The sequence below is a fragment of the Fukomys damarensis genome, unplaced genomic scaffold, assembly GCF_012274545.1.
Source record: "Fukomys damarensis isolate Sample0158 unplaced genomic scaffold, DMR_v1.0_HiC HiC_scaffold_9, whole genome shotgun sequence".
Classification (NCBI taxonomy): Eukaryota; Metazoa; Chordata; class Mammalia; order Rodentia; family Bathyergidae; genus Fukomys; species Fukomys damarensis.
In genome coordinates this window covers 22,865,077-22,883,982 of record NW_022900921.1, presented here as the reverse complement: position 1 = coordinate 22,883,982, position 18,906 = coordinate 22,865,077, and the positions used below count along the sequence as shown (strand labels likewise).

General features: G+C 34.7%; 1 protein-coding gene across 1 annotated transcript in view; it reads right to left on the bottom strand.

Annotated features, from left to right (window-relative positions):
• Positions 1 to 18,906, bottom strand: part of Ranbp17 (RAN binding protein 17) — a gene marked incomplete at its 5' end in the record, with an annotated part of 334,601 nt that overhangs the window by 69,015 nt on the left and 246,680 nt on the right. Inside the window, 4 exons of the mRNA XM_033761473.1 lie at positions 1,474 to 1,556; positions 3,825 to 3,932; positions 11,846 to 11,934; positions 17,724 to 17,827. Coding sequence (XP_033617364.1) covers positions 1,474 to 1,556; positions 3,825 to 3,932; positions 11,846 to 11,934; positions 17,724 to 17,827 — 384 coding nt within the window. The remainder of the gene's footprint in view (positions 1 to 1,473; positions 1,557 to 3,824; positions 3,933 to 11,845; positions 11,935 to 17,723; positions 17,828 to 18,906) is intronic.

Genomic DNA, 18,906 nt, shown 5'->3' with positions numbered 1-18,906 from the left:
TTTTTTTTTTTTTTGTTTGTACTGGGGATTGAACTTGGGCCCTTGCGTTTGTGAGGCAGGAGGCGGAACCACTGAGCTAAATCCCGGGCCTATAGCAAGCTGTTTTTGGAAGAAATTCCAACCATGTATCTTAGTATAATAGTATGATTAGATATTGAAGGGAATTACAGTGGCACTTGGGCTTATGAAATTAACTCTTACTACAATTCTTGTTGAAGAATTCATATCACTGTACTGCACACTTGAAAATAAGGTGAACTGTATTTAGAATACTTAAAAGGGGTTCATTTTTTACCTCTATAAGGCAAAGTATTCTATTTTATATGGTTTTCAGTTGCAAAAGTTGTGATGTAGTTATGGTAAATGAAAATGGGAGCACAGGTCTATTGTCTTAGGTGGTTTCCATAGTTTCCACACATGTGCAAGCTTTACAAATTAAATGTGCAAATAAAACTAAGCATTTTTGCAGAAGCTTACAATGTATATAGATCAGAGTCCCAGAATGTGTTTTGAATGTAAATAAAACCAATGTACAACACTTATTTTTCTATTTTTTAAAAAACTAACAGTCTTCTATTTTTGAAAAAAGTAATATGATTTTAATGGCTGTTCCCACACATACAAATACAAGCAAAATTAAAGAGGCTTTACAAAATTTTATAAAATCTGGTTTTAGGTACTCAAATATGAAAATCACAGGCAATTTTTGAGGTCAAATGTACAGGGTTGGCTATGGATTTGGGAAAGTAAGAACAGACAGGTGAAACAGAATAGGATGAACAGAGGTCACAAGGAAACATTTCTCAGGGAGACATTCACTGCACAGAGCCCAGCTGACAGTGGACATCAGTGAATGCCAAATTAGATCATAGAGGATTCTTATCATCTTAACCCCATTCCTTGGCTACATTGAAATCTCAGAAAATAGATAATTTTATTGATGAAGTTATCAGAATTGTCAAAATTAGGTTTTAGGGTAGTTATCTGGCCAAAATTGCTATTTAAATGGCAAAATTTGGGGGTTGTGATCCAACAGGACAAGCTTTACCAAAGAATTCTGTTTCTGGGGTGCAGTTCCTAAAAGTCCCCTATAGTAAAATATTTATTGCTCTTTACAAGGATGCTTCCCCAAAATTCAGTGACATACAGGTCTAAGAATTCCTTGACTCAGGATAGCAATCTCCTTAATGTAAATGTGAGCAATTTTGAATATGCTGTAACTTTCAAATGCTTTTTCTATCTACTGACATTGCAATTTATCCAAAAGAAATTTATCAAGTTAGCCAGACATGCCAATATAATCCTGAGTTATATTTTTTTTTTTTTTTTTGTGTGTGTATGGCAGTGACTGAAGCTATCTGGCTTTTTACATACTTCACAGATTCATAGAAATATGAAGTTTCAAAAGAAAAAATCTGTGTCCCAATGATATAAAGATATATTGCACAGACAAATATGGAACAGGATACTCACCGTAAGTACAAATCATTTTACTAGCTTCTCTGAAGAGAAGAATTCCATTTGGAGATGATACATCAAAATTCAAACGCTGGGACCTAAGAAATACAGCAAAAAATTGGACTACATGTGCAGGGAAGAAAAACTCAAATATAGGCTTAAAATGCCCAGAATTTTCATTTAGTATAAGCAACAGCATATAATTGTCCTTTGAAGTTTATTCCAACCAACAATTCTAATACTAATAAAATAAGTACACTAATTTTCTCACTGTAAACATATTGCGCAATTAAGAAGAGTCATTTTCACTTATATTCTGGTTCAGAGTTCATTCTTTAACTATCAATGCAATACCCCCTGACATCTGATATCACACATATCTTACTCCTTCCCCTTTCCTGCAGAGTGCTGGCTAAAAGTAATTAAGAAAAAAAAAAAAACCCATTGTGTATGTATACGTTTGCATAAGATACTTGAACAGAGATAGATTTATATTTATACATCTAAAAAAAATTCTAAAGTTGCTTGCCTAGAGTAATGAAAGCCCTCAGTTTAATTCCCAAGACAATAAATAAATAAATAAATAAACAAACAAATAAAATAAAAATAATGCAAAAAAAAATCTAAAGTGACAGAAAGAAAATGCAGGTACCTTTACATTGCACAAATGCATAATGAATCATCTCATACTTCAAAAGCATATTTCCAAAAGCTCATTAAATTATATTACAGGTTATTGTTCCTACTGCGTAATGCTTAAGTAAAGAGAAACAAATGCCAGAAGCTCCTGAGAATAATTCTACTTCTCTGGTTCTGGACAGGTAAGCTGCCCTGCGATCATGTCTGCTTTTTAGCATCACCCTGGCTATGGCTGGCTCTGCTGCACCTTGTTGCTGTGCTCTTAAGACTGCTTTTAGAAAAAAAATTACCAAAAAATATTTTTAAAAATTGGTAAAGCCCTGTTTTCCAGGAATAGAACAGTTTACTGTTTTTCCAAAATACTTTAGTATTATATAACAAAGATAATAGCTTAAGCATATTATGAACTTTTGATAATTATACTGATAATTGACAACTGCATGCCAAGAGGCATATAGTTCCTGATTAAATAAATGCATATACATAATTTTCATTAGATTCTAGTGAAATATAGACATGATAACATATTCTGAGATAAAAATTTTTACCAGGTAATTCTTAGAGCATTTGTAGTAGATACAAATTTATCTGCCTATGACAGACATAAAATGCTTTATTATATACAATGCAATATTTTTTCTTTAGTATTATCATATCAGTAATATATAATACCAATATATGATTAAAAGTTGACATTTATTAAAAAACTAAATTTCTAATATAAAATACAAAGTCAATCTTTTTTAATATTTAAGGTGTCTATAAGAATTTTTAAAAAATATTTACAGCTTTCAAAAGAATACTCACACTTCTTTATTTGCCAAGTCTTTTTCCACATCTTGTTTTAGGGTAAAAAATTTAAATTATTGTTGTGAACAACTCAGCAACTGAGATAAAATTAGCGCTGCAACCCACACGCCTGCTCTGTCTGGGTATCTCCCTTCCAAGATGCTGTTTACAAAGAGGCATTGATGAAACAAGATGGCTAAGTGACAGGTAATTTGGTGCTAAGCCATATCCACAATGACATATTTTAAAGAGGTAAACACAATTAGCTTGTTGCAGTTTTTTCTTTTTAGCCACATCTTTGTTAGTTTTTATAGGCAGAATATTTGAATCTCTACTGGTCTATGTAAGTTACAAGGTCAACTAGGCAATTTCTGAGAAGTATCTGGGTTGCTATTTCAATAAAAATTGTCAAGTGCATAAATTATCCATGTACTTGCATTCTGGCATAGATGAAGAAGTATAACTCAGAGTCAAAGCAGGGACAAACTGTCAGGGCCCTAAAGAAAACAACTGTGTGCCCACAAAACATCTCAACTCAGAGGCTACTAAATTTCTTTCCTATTTCTATTCTATAGAAGAGCATTTCAGTAGTGAAATAGTTAAAGTAGCTGCTTTTCCTTCCATTTTGTGATTTCAAATATTTTAAAGTAATGGTGGCTGTAGTCTTTCAATTTTTTATTTTGTAAAGTCTCTATACATGTCTAAGTATTTTATATCTTTCTTCTTTTTAACTTTGTGTACACAAACATTATACCTTTATTTTTCTCTTCTTCACTCCTATGCCTTTAATTCTCTTGTTTTCACTAATCACCCTAAATTTTAGTTCCTGGGCCCTTGCTAACCCTGGAGAATACACACAACAGGAAGGAGTCTGTCCTATAGAATGGAGATTACTGTTAACAGTAAACTGTTCTTCCATTCCCTTTCACACTGCTTACCTGTTTTGCATTAGTTCTGCCATAAGTTTTAAGATGGGAGTTGTACATTCTGGCTCTCCGTACCACTGTTCAATAGCTCTCTGAAGAACTGGAAGGTATGTTGGGTACCTTTTATAAAGTCTGTTAAAGAAATCAATGATTAAAAATTGTTCCTAAAAATTAATGCCATTTAAAAATAAAAAAGGAAAATCCATGCTTGTTCTGCATTTAGCACACAATGGCAGCTTTATAAATGACTCTTTTTAACCTATACAGTTATAGTTATTGGGAGACTGCAAATAATTTGCTCTTGTTTGTAACATATTCTATAGATTATATTGCTTTATTCTTGGTATTGCATATAAATGGAAGATACAATTTTAAAGTACATTAATATATTTAAAGAATTATGCTTAATGTCATAGGAAAGGAAAATAAATTTTGTTAAGAATAAAAACACTTAAGTCATTATCAGGGTTTCTTGGGCACTATACTAAAATTTTTATTATGAAATTAAAAAAATATAAAAATAGAGAAATTATAACAATAAATCTCATGCATCTATCTCCCAGCTTCAAGATTACCTTCATTTTTTAAAAAAGTAGACTTGCTCGGCTTTGTTCCACTGTAGCGCTAAGAAAGTTCTGAAATGCTAGCTTGAAAAAAAGCTCTAGTTTACTACAAATCTACTCAAGGTCAGTGTTGCTAAAAGGTACTCTCAAGTACATACAAGAATTTCTCAAACTGCATTAACATCAAGGAGCATACACCCATGCCAGGGACCAGAAGAACTCAGAAAACTGACTCAGCTCCTCTGGTCCTTTAACCTACAACTGGCCTCTTCCTTGCCAAATAGACAAAAATATAGGATAAGGACCTAAAATTACTACAGAAGAATTCTGTGTCATGCCTTCATCTTTTCTCTACTCCTGAATCTCTCTGATGTTTTCCCATGTACTTGGCTCTCTGTTTCATATGAAAGTGCTGAGCTGAATCACTGAGCAGTGTTCCTTTTCTGTATGGTATGTGTAGAGCTCCATGGTGACAAACTTCATCACGAATTTCTTCCCTTCTCTTAGAATAAATTTCAAGTTCCTTAATATGGCATACAGAGTCCGTTAATATGTGGCCCCTGTGTACCCCTAGTCTCTTCTTTTAACACTTCTACTCTATAGTCAGTCATTCCTAACTCCTTGCATATCATCTGATGCCAACTTGTCTCCATTCCTCTATACAATGCTTTCTTTTGCATAACACAGTTCTGTTTTTCAGTGCATAGTCCAAGTTTCACCTGCCCGGGGATACAATCTCTAGTTTGCTGAAAGGCACCAAACTCTTCCTCATCTGTGTTCAGTACACTCTCTCGACTCTCTATTTCTTATAAGAGTGAGTCAGGGTTTGTTGGTTGTGTTACCTCTCTGTCTTGTTAGACAGTGAATTCCTATAGTGCAGAAACCTGTGTGTCCCTTCCCTTTCCTTGGTAATTCCTATTTGTCCCTCAGATTTTAAAACAGGTGTCAGGTATGGTATCTCTCATTTGAGTATGGCAAAATACAAAGAACATAATAAAGGATGGATAGCCAGGGGGACCCCCCCCAAGAAAATAGGTGTCAACTATTCAGAAAACTTTCTCTGACACCAATACAACCTCTATCCTACCCTGGATTGAGACTAACTCCTATGTATGGCTGTGAATACTGCACTAGCATTAGCGTAGCACTTCTTTATCTCTACTATAAGCCTTTCGTGGCCAGGGATTAGGTACTTATTGTATACATAGGACTACAATAAAGTTTTGTTAATTTCAATAAATATTTGATTTTGCAAACCAACTAAACTATAAATGAGGAAGAGCCTATTTGTTTAGAACTACGTATTTAACTTTTTTTTTCTTTGTCCCTGTCCTCCTTTCACCCCCTCTTCCCTTCCCCATTTACAAACACTTTATTTCCATTTTTTATCTTCTATTTTTTTCTTTTCCCTTATTACCTTTCCCCTACCCTTCCCACTTTCCCTACACCTTTAGCCCTTTTCTTCCATTTCACATTGTTAATTATCCCATTAGGATCTTGTGTACTATTATAGTTTTTCACACCAGAGAAACTATTTGGTATTTACACATGTGTGACTTATTTATTTCACTTAGGAGTACATCATCAAAATGTATCCATTTTCTTATGAATGACTCTAATTTACCTATTTAACTTTTTAAAAGTGTACATTTTATTTTGCAGCTTAAGAAGTAATTTACATAATGTTCAATGAAAATATGTCCTCTAAAATCTTAACAGTAGCATACCCCCCAATCCAAAAAAGAAGTTTCTTTACTAGAGCTACTATGATAAAGCTATACTTATTTATACTGAAACAATTTCTGTAACAAGTATTTATTAAAGTCCTACTCTGTAAGAAGCATTATTTTAGAGTCTCTGTAAACAGTAACAAAGAAAACATTAGGAAAATCCTTGCTATCATGGAATTTACACTGTAGTAAGAGAGAAAAAAATACAACATGGTAGAAAGTACTACAAAGAATGAAATATGGAATGCAGATCACAAGTGTGTATGAGGTTTCAGATAAAAATGAGTTAATGAATTTGATCATTACCTTTACATAGGCTACTGTCAGATAACAATTTTGTTTTTCAATGCACTAGGTTTGTTTTGTTTTGTTTTTGGTACTGTGGATCGAACTCGGGACCATGTGCTTGAGGCAGGCGGTGGCACCACTGAGCTAAATCCCTGGCCTTAGATGTTGTTTTTAATAGATGGCAGACTTTGCTATGCTATGTACAATGATAGCCGGCCAAGGTCCTAGATTTAGGAAGCATGGCTTTTATTCCTGGGGGAATTCATACTTTATCAGGGTGGTAGAACATAAGAGATGCATGTTCAGAGTTCTGAAATGCTGAAGATAATGCCAGAGGAGCACAGATGAGAAATGTCCCACAAAGAGATCTCTTGAGCACAAACCCAGGGATCACTAATGAGAAGGTTCTCAGGAAACTGAAAAGATCTGAAACTGAGAACCTAAGAATACTATAGGCATATAGAGATCCCCCTGCAAAGAACTCTAAAGGTATTAGAACTACTGTATTTTTTTGTAGTACACTGTATTCACTATGGGATAAGGCCAGGAGGTATGAGAGGATGTTCCCTTCTCTGTGCAGAATGAGAGTGTGACAATTCTAATATGCCCCTGACAGAGGTGACTGTCACAGAGAAAATGAGTGATTACTGGAAAGCAGAGTAGAGGTATACTAAGCAGAGAGGTTAAAAGAGCTTCAGAGTGAGAGTGCCAGGCTCAGATCACAGGGTGAGAATCTAAATCCACTCTAGGAGCTTAATTTTTCAGTGGCCTTGTGAGGACTACATATATATATGAATAAGAGGAAGATAGTAGGAGCCCTTAGGTAGAAGAGGCACAGATCTGTTACTTTCACCTGGATCTTCTCAATGAATTCCAAGAGTTCACATCAGCTAAATAAAAAATCAAAGGAATTAATGATGTGACACTGCCCTACTGGATGACAAATACGAAGGAGTGAAAAGTATCAGCTTTGCTCCTTTACAACATCCACTATCAATTCATGCATTTGTCCACCCAAGCATCCATTTATCATGCACTCATTCATTCAGAAGTTGTTAGCAGTCACATTGTGCTGAACCCCAAGAAACTAGTAATGAGTACAAAGTAATACTTTCCCTCGAGGATTTTAGAGAAAGCATCAGAATATACTAGAAAGCAATATAAGTATTTTTTGTATACTGTCAGGAGATCAAGGCTTGAGCATGTGGTTCCACAATAGAAACAGCCCATCAGCCCAGAACTTATAAAGATGCTCCATGAAAATTCAAATACTTGGATCTTTGTTCAAGAAGGGAGCTGCGCTGCTGGAAACTTTCCCCCTCTCCTGTCTGACAAATACCTATCCACCTTTCAAAGGTTAGCAAAAGTTTCACTCCACCTAGGAAGCCTTCTCGTTTTGCCAAGAGCACTTTTTTTCATTTATGTTCATAGCTATTTGTATGCATCATTGTTAAAATGTACTGATATTTAATTGTTTATTTTAGCTTTTATGTGTTTTATTAGATTGTGAGCTTCTGAAGAGCAATCATTCATTCTTGCATTCCTTGTGTCGGGCACAGAGCAGATGTTCAAAATATACTTGCTGAACTGTGATTCTTTTCATGTTTACTTTCTTCTCTATTTTAATTTATCCATTATGATATTACCAATTGCTTTCTTGAAATACAGTTCTTCTAGGTATGGTGGTGCATACCTGTAGTGCCTGGTAATAAGAGGCTGAGGTGGGAGGATAACTTGAGACTAGAACTTGAGATCAGCCTGTTTAACTTCACAAGATGTTTGTATGTGTATGTACATATGTGTATGTTTAGTTTTGTCTTTATTAATCAATCAAACCTTATTCCATAGGTCATACACTATGCTATATTCTGTAGCTTGACGTTCAGGAGTTTCAAATAAATCCTACTATTTCCAACCATGAAATACATGGTATCTATAATAAAACATCTTTTCTATCCCTTCCTAAATCTATTAGGATTACTGAAAAATCTGTCTTTTCTTATTTCCACATGGCTGTCTTACTTATTTGGTAAGATTCAGGGAGGTATCTTCTCCTTTACAGAGCCTGTCCTGATCCCCTAGCTACATGCAACCACACTTTCTTATTTGTATTTTTGTTATGGCATTTACCACTTTTGATTGGTTATTACAATTAGTTTATATAGGTAATGGACTCTATTATATAAGCTCATTTGGGGAGTAGGATCTGTGTCTAAGTAAACTACATCCTTCTGAAACCTAGCACAACAGGCAACGGAAGCCTAATATGACGAATAAATGAGCAAATGGGATTCCTTTGTCTCATTTCATATTAGAAAATTAAGTATCCACAGTGGTAGAGCACATACTTTATACCAGACACTGTAGTAGGTCCTTTACATAACCACAGCCCTTCTTATAAATGAACTGAGATGGGTATTATTAGCCTTGTTGAAGAGAAAACTGTGATTACATTAAGCAACTTACTCAAGACCCATGGGTTGTTAATTGGTAAAACCAGGACTGGAATCTATGGCTATCCTATTTAAAGTTTATGTTCTGGCCGGGCGTGGTGGTGCACGCCTGTAATCCCAGCGCTCGGGAGGCTGAGGCAGGCGGATCACTGTGAGTTCGAGACCAGCCTCGGCTACATAGTGCGATCCAGGTCAGTCTCAACTACATAGTGAGACCCTGTCTCAAAAACAAAACCAAAAATAAATAAACTTCGTGTTCTGCATATCTCATTGTCCTTCCTTTCTTTGTATAATGTGCTTGTGTACATTAATAAAGAGCACTGATTGTCTGACTGAAAAAGAGTAAGCTTCAAGATCATATCATAATTAAAAGACTGAGTGTGAGGAAATAATGTCAATATACATTCCTTTATTTCCTTTTTTCAGTTTATTTCTAGATTATTGATATTTCAGACTGAGTATAACCTGGAAAACAATTATAAACAGGGTGATGTACTGCGAAGTAAGGTGTTTTCCTATTGTGTTCTTACTACAGGGGTAAAGACATGTATCTGATTCTCCTTCAATTCTCTAGTTGTGGAAATAATTTATCACGATGGTTGCTATATAGTTTCAGGCAATTTAGTTTTAGAAGGACAGAGTGATAAGCAGTGTAGTTTGTGTATCAGTTAATGCAGTCAGTGTTTATAGAAATGTTTTTGAATTAAATAGCTAACCACTAAAATAGCATTTTATCAAATAATCACCATAAATAAAATGCATTTTGACTTTAAGATGACATGTGTTCTTATAGGAATCTTTCTTTTGCATGCTAAGGATTGTATAACAAATTAAAGAACACACATTTATGTGGATAAAAGGCAAATAAACTTTCCCTAGCAGTAATGTGGGAATCATCACTGACGGTTTGACATATCAATATTTCAGGAAGAATAAATGACTTTCATATCCATTTTTTTATCATATACTTATTCATTTTTGCATTACTTGAATACTTGGGAAAGAACCTGTACTTTATCACCTGAAACTGCTTAAAGTATTTTGAAATATTTTAATAAAGCTTTTTGAATTATCAAATAATGTAACTTTTAAACAAATTTTACTATTATTATAAACATTTGCTCTTCATTCCTTGCCCAAAGGAAAACTATAAATCTTGTCTCAACTGAATGAACACCATTTATCATATTCATTTTGTTGTCAATACAATTATGAAAAGCCTTTGGCCTTTTCCCAAGGAAGCTGATTTGCTACTGAAACTCAATTATTATAAGCAAAGCCAGTATCAAACCACTGCATTTGGCAATCTAACACAGCTTCCTGCATAGCTGACACTTTACCCTTCATTTCTGACCCTAATAACTTCAACATCTCTGGTCAAATGGAGAAGACAATGGTTTCTGTTTCAAAACAAAACATTAAGTCCAAGATTTTTGCATTTGCTATTTTCTGCCATCTGCTGGCCAGAAGTTTCATTTCAAATAGGTACCCAAAAGGAGCTAAGTAAAAAAATGGAAAGCAGAATTTATACTTTGACACCAAGAGCAAAGTTGACCTTGATTCTTGGTTAAAACTGTTGAAAATGAAAATATGAAATGCTAATTTCTGGAAAGCTGAGAGCTATAGCTTGGTTTCAAGCACATCAATTTTAAAATGTCAAAACTAAATTTTTGTCATTTTTCTAATTAAAGGAAGTTTTTATTTTGGGAACTGCAACTTATGTTTAGGGAAATAAAATAATTATCCAAATATGTCATATGTAAGTCCAGCTTAACCTTCATAGTCAGAAGAATTAGACTTTCCATATTAAAATTTACAGCGCTTATAAAGAACATGTATTTGATTCCTCAGTGACATGGAAATATCACTAACCCTTCTCTGGACACATAAATCTGATGATGTTTTAATAATAACTAAAAACACAAGCAGTATTTAAGTTAATGATACAAATTTTTATGATAGAGTTCTCTCTAAAACATGCCCATATCCCCAGTTAGTTGTTTCGGACAATGGCTGTGGCACAGCACTTAAATGACAATTTGAAGATTGCAATCCATTGCAATCCATAAAGGAAGTTGGGACTAGAAAGATTTGAATAAAGCAAGTGAGAAACTGTGTAACTTAGAAAGTAAATGGTTTCATGCATAAAGAGCACAAAAGCATTGTTTATACTTATATAAACTGTCCGTTAGGATCAAAGATGCTTCATACAGTTGTTAAAAATGTTAATAACTATTTATGATGACTGAAAATGTGCCACACATTATACAAGATGTGTTAACCTATTTTCATGGTCAGAACCATGACACTGGATTATCCCCCTTTTGGACAATGAAACCAAGCCTCAGAGAGGTAAATGACTTGAACGGTTTACACAGTAATTGAAAAGTTGGGAATCCAAGCCTCATGTGTGTGACACCAAAATCCTGTTCCTTTTCACTCTTACGTGATGAGGCATTTCTGTGGTTTTTTTTTTCTTTTATAGTGAGCCTTGACAGTGGTATTAAATTATACGCCAAGCGACAATTCCTGATCATTTATATTCCCCTTTTCATGCCCATTAATATTTTCATCATGACGAAAAACTGTAGCTTGAGTTAAATCTTAAAGAGATAAAGTGCACTTTTCAGCCCTGCTAATTGAGATGGAGTAGAGATTCAAATCTCTTCAAAAATGCCAAACAGTAAGAATCATTGATCCCAAGTAAAGATGTTAGCCAGATTATCCCTGCAACCTCAACATAAACAATCATCTGGGAGAAGTGATTTTTAAGATGTCGATATTTAATGGCACCAAAAAAGTGACCTCTCTGAGGGTCTCCAAATGCTGTGCTCAGTTATCTGCACTGCTGCCACTGTGCTGTAATTTTTAGCTGATTACACATTAGTTCATTTAGCTTTGTTTCCTCTTCCCTACTGTGTCATACTATTAAACGAAAGCAAGGGGCCTGGCATCCCTCTGTGCACAGAGCTGGTATTGTCACAGTGTAATAAGGATACATCCAGTCAAACAGCATGGTGTAGCTGGTCTTTGTGTTCAGTGCAAAGGCAATCCCTCGAAGATCTCTTGCCAGCCCGATCAACATACGCTGTCAGTGGGAAAGAGACACTGTAATTGATTTTCACGTTAGTGCAGAGCAGATGGAGTAATAATCAGGCAATAATGACCACATATCTGGTTTTGATTCATTAGCTAAAATGTCTTGCTCAGATCCCCTTTTATAGAAAACCATAGACTTTTTAAACAGACTATCAATCTGTTGACCAACTCCACTTTGCTTCTTATAAACTGAGCTAAATTATAATTCTAATAGCTTATGAACATTAAGATCCTTAAGTTTGTTTCTGAATATTGCCAAATTAGAAAAAAAGACCTGGACCAATAATTTCACAAAATAAATATGCACAGGGTCTAGATAATTAATAACAAATCTTAACAAAATTATTGTGCATCAAATCCAGTTGTACTGTACAGTTTAGAGTAATGCTCTGGCATTTAAAGATTCATAATGAGTATTCTTGATAACTTAGGACAAAATAAAACTGGCTAAGTGTACTACTTATACACCCAGAATGGTATATGTATTCATCAAGCAAGGAAAAGATGTAAGGAAAAGAGTTCTGTATCCAGGGTCTTAAAACCTAAATTTGATCCTAGCTTTACCTAACTCAAAGACAAGTCAGTCTCAGTCTCCGTTTTCTCTTCTATAAAACGAGCTAATAATGACTCAGAGAGTACGTGAGGAATGAATACAAGTGCTTAGCAAAAAGCCTGATAGTAGTAAGGAGTCTATAAGTATTTAGAGGGTAAAAGAAAAGAGTAACTCTTGACTTGAATAAAAGAGGTCTGGCTTGTACTCTGGATTTTGAATTAAGCTGTCTTTAGGATGTTGCTTGGGAAAAACAAACAAACAAACAAACCCATGAACAGATACTAGGATGTCAGAACAAAGAGCAAAATTAAACATAATTGTAGAACAAGGGGTTGGGACAACAGAGATATGAAACTGGCTTCTGAAGATAGAATATTTCAATAGAAATATTCTGACAGAAAATAGTCTCTGAACTTTTATCCTTGTCAGATTTTCTCTTACCTTACATCTTGCTAACAAAAGAAAACTTCCTAAATTTAAATTATCATTAACAAGGGAGTGAATCCTGACCTTCATCTCAATGGCTAAACAACATTTCAAATGAGCAAATAATATTTTACTGGTCAGTGCCTGCAACTTACATCCTCCCTTCTTTTCCTACCTAAACGGTAACTCAAAATTTTGGATGTCTTTTACAAGAATATTCAGTTTCTATTGTCTAACAGTTTACTCAATGATGGTAACTTGAAGTTCAGAATCTCTAAACTCTGAATTTGCTTTTGCTTCTTTAAATGACTTACTCCTCTTTCTTTCACAATCTCACAAGTTCTTGTTTTTCTATAATTAGCTGGCCTCCATGTAATTACCTCATGTGACCTATTTTATAAAAGAAAACAAAAGATTTTGCTTATTATGTAGCCTTAAAAAAACACTTCTTGGAATTGTTTTCTTTATCAACTTTCCATATTTCTCACAGTGTCTAAAACAAAATATGTCTCAGAAGCTTTCTTCTAACAGCTCTATTCTCACTGCAGTCTACACAATCTTACAGATTCTACAGTTGGCTCTGCCATCCAGTTAGGTAGCCTTTTTGTTCTGCTTTTATTGTATACACTTACGGGTTATAGGCTACGCTTCAAATAACGTAAAGCTTCCACCAACTTATAAGGAACCCATCATTCATCTCTAAAGTAGTGACTAAGAAAAACATAAGCCTTACTTCTTTTCACCTAGTACAAAGGGCTTTTAATAAAATATTTTAAACTATCACTGTTATACAAAAGGTTTTTATTTTATCAATTTTTCTTATTCTATTTGAGCTCTTTTCTCTCTTAAAAGATGCCAAATTAATAGAAACATTCTGACTCAAATCTATAATTATTTTATCACAGTAAAATGTGGCCATGAAATTATATCAATGTTGATTTTAGAAAATGTTACTACAAAGCAGAAGAGGCATATAACTAAATGTCAGTTTTAAATAGGCACCTGAGCAGGAAAGTGCAGTGTAATGAGATAAGAAACATATTTCTTTTTTCCCTATATTTTAAAAATTAGTGCATATGAATTTTACTTTGGTAGATCTGTATATGCACAAAATATATATTACAGTTTTCTTATGCTGAAACAGTATTTTTATTTCCAAGTAGCTGAGAGTACTGTATTAATTCTGCACAGATACACAAACACTAAAAATGTATTTTCTTGACAGCCAAAATACACACAGTGCTGGTATTAGAGGGGAAACGTATTAAATAGGAGTTCTACTAGACTACTAAGTAATTTTGAGAGTGAGGATTGATCTGATTGAAATTTAGGAAAAAGGGAACCACAGTTTACCATTTCATTTAAAATATTACAAAGAGGTTTATTTCCGAAGTTGCTTCTCGTCCGTGTTTGGCCAATGCTAAGTTGATCTGAAAAGTGACAGGGTCCTGTATTTTTAGTGAAGCTGTTTGGTGGAGCAGGGTAGGTCTGATGATCTAATCCTATGGATTCCTTTTGGATAGTTCAAGGAGAAACTGCTGAGTGCTTCAGTTGGCTGCATGGTGAACAGTTGTCTGTGTGCCAAGTGTGAGACGGATGGGCTGGGAAACAGCTGAAATGCGGCTACTTCCACCCTGACCCCCCAAACAGGGTTTCTAATGGAAAGTCTGACAGAACCTTTACTGTAGTGGCACTACTGGGGGCAGCAATAATATTATCCTCATAATTCTACTATATAATAACAACAAAGAAAAAGGAGGTGAAGGGTCATTGTGCTTTGTCTTTAGAATTAAGATGGCTGTCTTCATCCTTACAGCATTCTCTTAATTCTGGAGACACATCTTAATAACCTCTAAATAGTTCCAACAAAAGAGCCGTGTCAGAGGAATGAGCAGGCCCCAAGGTGTTTCAACTGGAGTGTTTTCATCTGCCTTTATTGCTCTATCCCTCTCCAGAATTAAGGCAATAACCTGTGATAAATTATTCAGGAACTGCTACAGGGATCAAAGCAAAATCATTCTGTTAAAGTGCTGTTTGCAACATTTGGCACTTAGTGCGAAAACTTTTAATGTGCACATGCTGAAAATCAAGGATTTTAAATAATTTAACATGGTGGAGTTTTTACGAAGGGACTAAAGATAGCAGGTTCCTATTTAACTGCTCCTCTTCCTCTGAGAAGTTTTCATTCATTTTCCTTAAAACTGATGACATCATGGCCAAATAAAAAAATGATGCATTGAGTCAGGGAAGTATCAGACTATTTTTTACTATGGATAAAATTATAGGGGGAAAAATATATGTTTTCAAATAATACTCCAGAGTCAGGATTTGTCAAGGTATTTTTTTCCCCTTCCCTTTACTTTGGAGAGAAAAAAAGTGAGACAAAAATTCAATGTTCTTTTCAATTTTATTAGAACTAAGTAAGAAAACAAAGCTATAAATTTAAGAGTTACAGCATTTCCTTTCCTCACAAACTGTATTTCACCTTGGCAACATAGGTCCATAATGTTTAAATTCATCCTGAAATCTGCATTTGAAAAATGTCCATAAATAGGGAGTTAGAATTTCCTGCTAAGGGCTGCAAATTAAATGAATTTGGCAGTCCTATGGCATTTTCATAGAGATATTTTAACAGCATCACCTCCTGTGGATTGGAATACTAAATACTTTATTGAAGAACAAAACAGAACTGTTTTTATCTCTAGTACTTGCAAAATGAAGTACCTGAAAGCACTTCTGCATGTATTATTTATTCATCATGATAGAAAAATAGCCTTAACCTAATAAATTACATTTAAAAGCATTTAGTGCAAAAGTTTTGTTTATGATAAAGCAACAGATTTAGTTCTTTATCGGTAGCTTAAAGCACCAAGTTTTCTTTATACAAATTAGACAGATGGTGCTTACAGTAGAATTTACTAAAGGTCTGTCACAACAAATGCAGCCAAGCTGCATATTTAATCACTGCAGAATCTTGTCTACCTGCAGCTGCCAACTGCTAATCCAATTTCCCTGATAAATGTGGCAAGAGACACGATCAGCAATAAAGAGCATCTAACTCCATTTTCCTGCAGGGCGTCTTTTGATGAACATTTAGGACAGAAGCACGGAGTGCACTGTGTGGCCTTGGTTCATGGCAGCTGCATGCATTCTGAGGCACAGTTCTCAGGTTACTCACTTAATTCTGCCACTATCATTACGTTGCTATTGATCTCAGTAGCTGTTGCCTACACAGCATTACTCTAGATGAAGCTGAATCAGGCAGTTATCATGCATCAAACTTGCTCAAAAGCCTGGAGATTTCCCCTTAATTACTTGTGATTTTATTTGCAAATACCGTTAAAGTGTAATCAAGCAGTCACTTTCCAGGGTCGTTAAGAACTTGCTGGTTTAGGGATATATCACTGCAACTCCATTAAAAATGACTCTAGGAAGATGGTTTCTATCAAACTAGATGGGATTACATCAAAACAGGCTCGGAATATAATGAAATCTTCAAATGAGGCAAATGTAATTTTTATAAAGATAGTGTTTCTTAACCTCACTGCTCCTTTTTGATAAAAGGCAGCAATGGCCTGCCACCTTAAAGCTGCAAAGACTTTTTTGATTAGTAAAAAATAGCTGGAAGACATCTAAAAATATAGTTAACTAGTGTGGAAAGTCTGATAAAGAATTTCAGCAAGACTGTAAATACCAAAAAAATCTGTGAGATCCTTTCTGGTTTTAAAATTTTACTACTGTGGCATCCTGATAAACATTTATCTTAAAAAGTATATTTTAAATTAAAAGGTATAGCCTTTGGCTAATTAGTTTTTGGCAGAATTATGCAAATATCATCAAAGGCAATCATTGTTATATTTGGCTTCTTACTGGTAATTTTTCTTGGTGAAGAGAAGAGGAACCATGCAAAAGATGGTTAATTTTCTAACATAATTCAAATAACAATAAAATATGACTCAAGTATCACCAACAAAGGTACCAACTACATTCTCTAGAGTGCCTTTATTAATGTTTTAAAAATAATAATCATTGTTAAACTGTTTAAATAGCTCTGATACATTATAATTTCAGGAGATACTATTTCTATTTAGCAGAGCTTGTGCTTTCCATCCTCCACATTAAAATATGGGACTGTTTTGTCACAAACAGCTTGCTATACTTAAGGATTTTACTAATAAAACATAATGTTGTCTTAGATATTATGACTGTTGCCACAGCTGAACTGACTTGTCAAATCAATCCTAATATGGCTCCCACAGGCACATAAAAACCTTATTTAGCTATCAGTTATCCTAATCACTTTGTTCAGTTTAAGAATGCAATATTTCAAGACCAGCTCCTATTTATACATATATGCCTACCCATTTAATAAAGTCTTGATTTATATAAATTCTAGTTTAAAAAATATTTAGAGATGTAATGTTTTAGCATGTTTATTTGTGCATTTCTCCATAGGGGTACGAAGGAACACAACACGAGGGAACCAAGATGTTTAAAGTGAGGTACCTCAAAAACAAACAAACAAACAAATCTTACACAAGATAGTAACTGCCACAAGAGACAAATCTATGACATCTAATCATTAACTGACTATTCAAAAGCATTTGCCAACCTCAAAATCCAATTGTGCAAGAAATTAGAAAAGTGCTAGTATGAAAAGTGCAACTCGAAGACACATGCAATTGGCAATACAGGTCTAAGAGGTACAAGGCACACGCAAATGTGTAAATCTTATTCTGGTGCCAGATATTCTACCAAGAACAAAAATTGTCTTTCCTCATGTTTAGGAACAAACCCACCTTCACATCTTCTTGTTTAAAGTTGTTGTTGAATATTTGTAATACTGTTTCAAAAGAGACTGTAAGAGGCAGCATGAAATTCTCAAATTCATCCTCATCTTCACCTATCAGAGAAACAAAAGGATCACCATGGTTTAAAATGCATGATACTGTATAACAGCTTGGGTACTGAATGTTTCATTCAGGCTTAGAAATGTTCCCTAGAAGAGGTCAGCCTGCACTCATATCCATGCCACATTTTGTGCTTCAGCTCATTGAATATTCTGGTGTTTTGCCTTCTCTTTTGTACCAAATGAAATAGCAAATTTACTTACCAGCCATTTTTTCCCTGGCTTTTTATTGGACTAATGGACTAATGCCCTAGGCATCTAAGCCCTTTAGCTCCTGGGGCTGCCAGAGCTTCCCTAATGCCTCAAAGAAGGCCACTTTCTAAGCCTCAGAGACAAGCCCCTCCCACCCCTTTTAGGTGCCAAGGCCCTTAAGGGCTGACAGACTCAGGTGCCCAGATAGCTCTAAGTTATTACTCTTTTCTTTATGTTCTTTTAAAAAAATTAATTTATTAAATAGGCGGTAGAGAAATCTTTATCTGCCAAATAGGACAGGGTCCCTCAAGGGTCATCTGGATTTTAACTACATTCTCCATGGGTATACGTCCTCTTACCATAATCTTCCTTTTCATTATGGACAGGAGGAAGAATAGAGACATTTCCTATTAATTTTTCACTTTAAAGGTAAAGTGTAGTTTCCTCAAGGATTGTGTCAAAATAGAGTCTTAGATTTTACACACAGATATGCACAATTGATAATTTAGACAATATTATTTTCAATAGTGGTTTCTTTTAAATGAGATTGGATTATCTCATTTATCCTTCAGAGAACCACCAATCTCACTTCACTGATGATGAAACAGGTGAAGAAACAGTAAAAGTCTTACTTATGGTAGCACACTTGCTTGGACTATACAGTCCAGATCTTCCGATTTAAATGCTATCGATAGAGCTTTTAAACAGGACATTAGAGAGAAAGTAAGATTTCAGAATAGAGATCAGTAAATTGGGTGTAGTGGTGCATGCTTGTCTGTTGGTAATCCCAGAACTATGGGTGGCTAGGGCAGGAGGATTTCAAATTCAAGCCCTGCCTGGACAATGTAGCATATTTTTTTTTTTTTTTTTTTTTAAAAAAA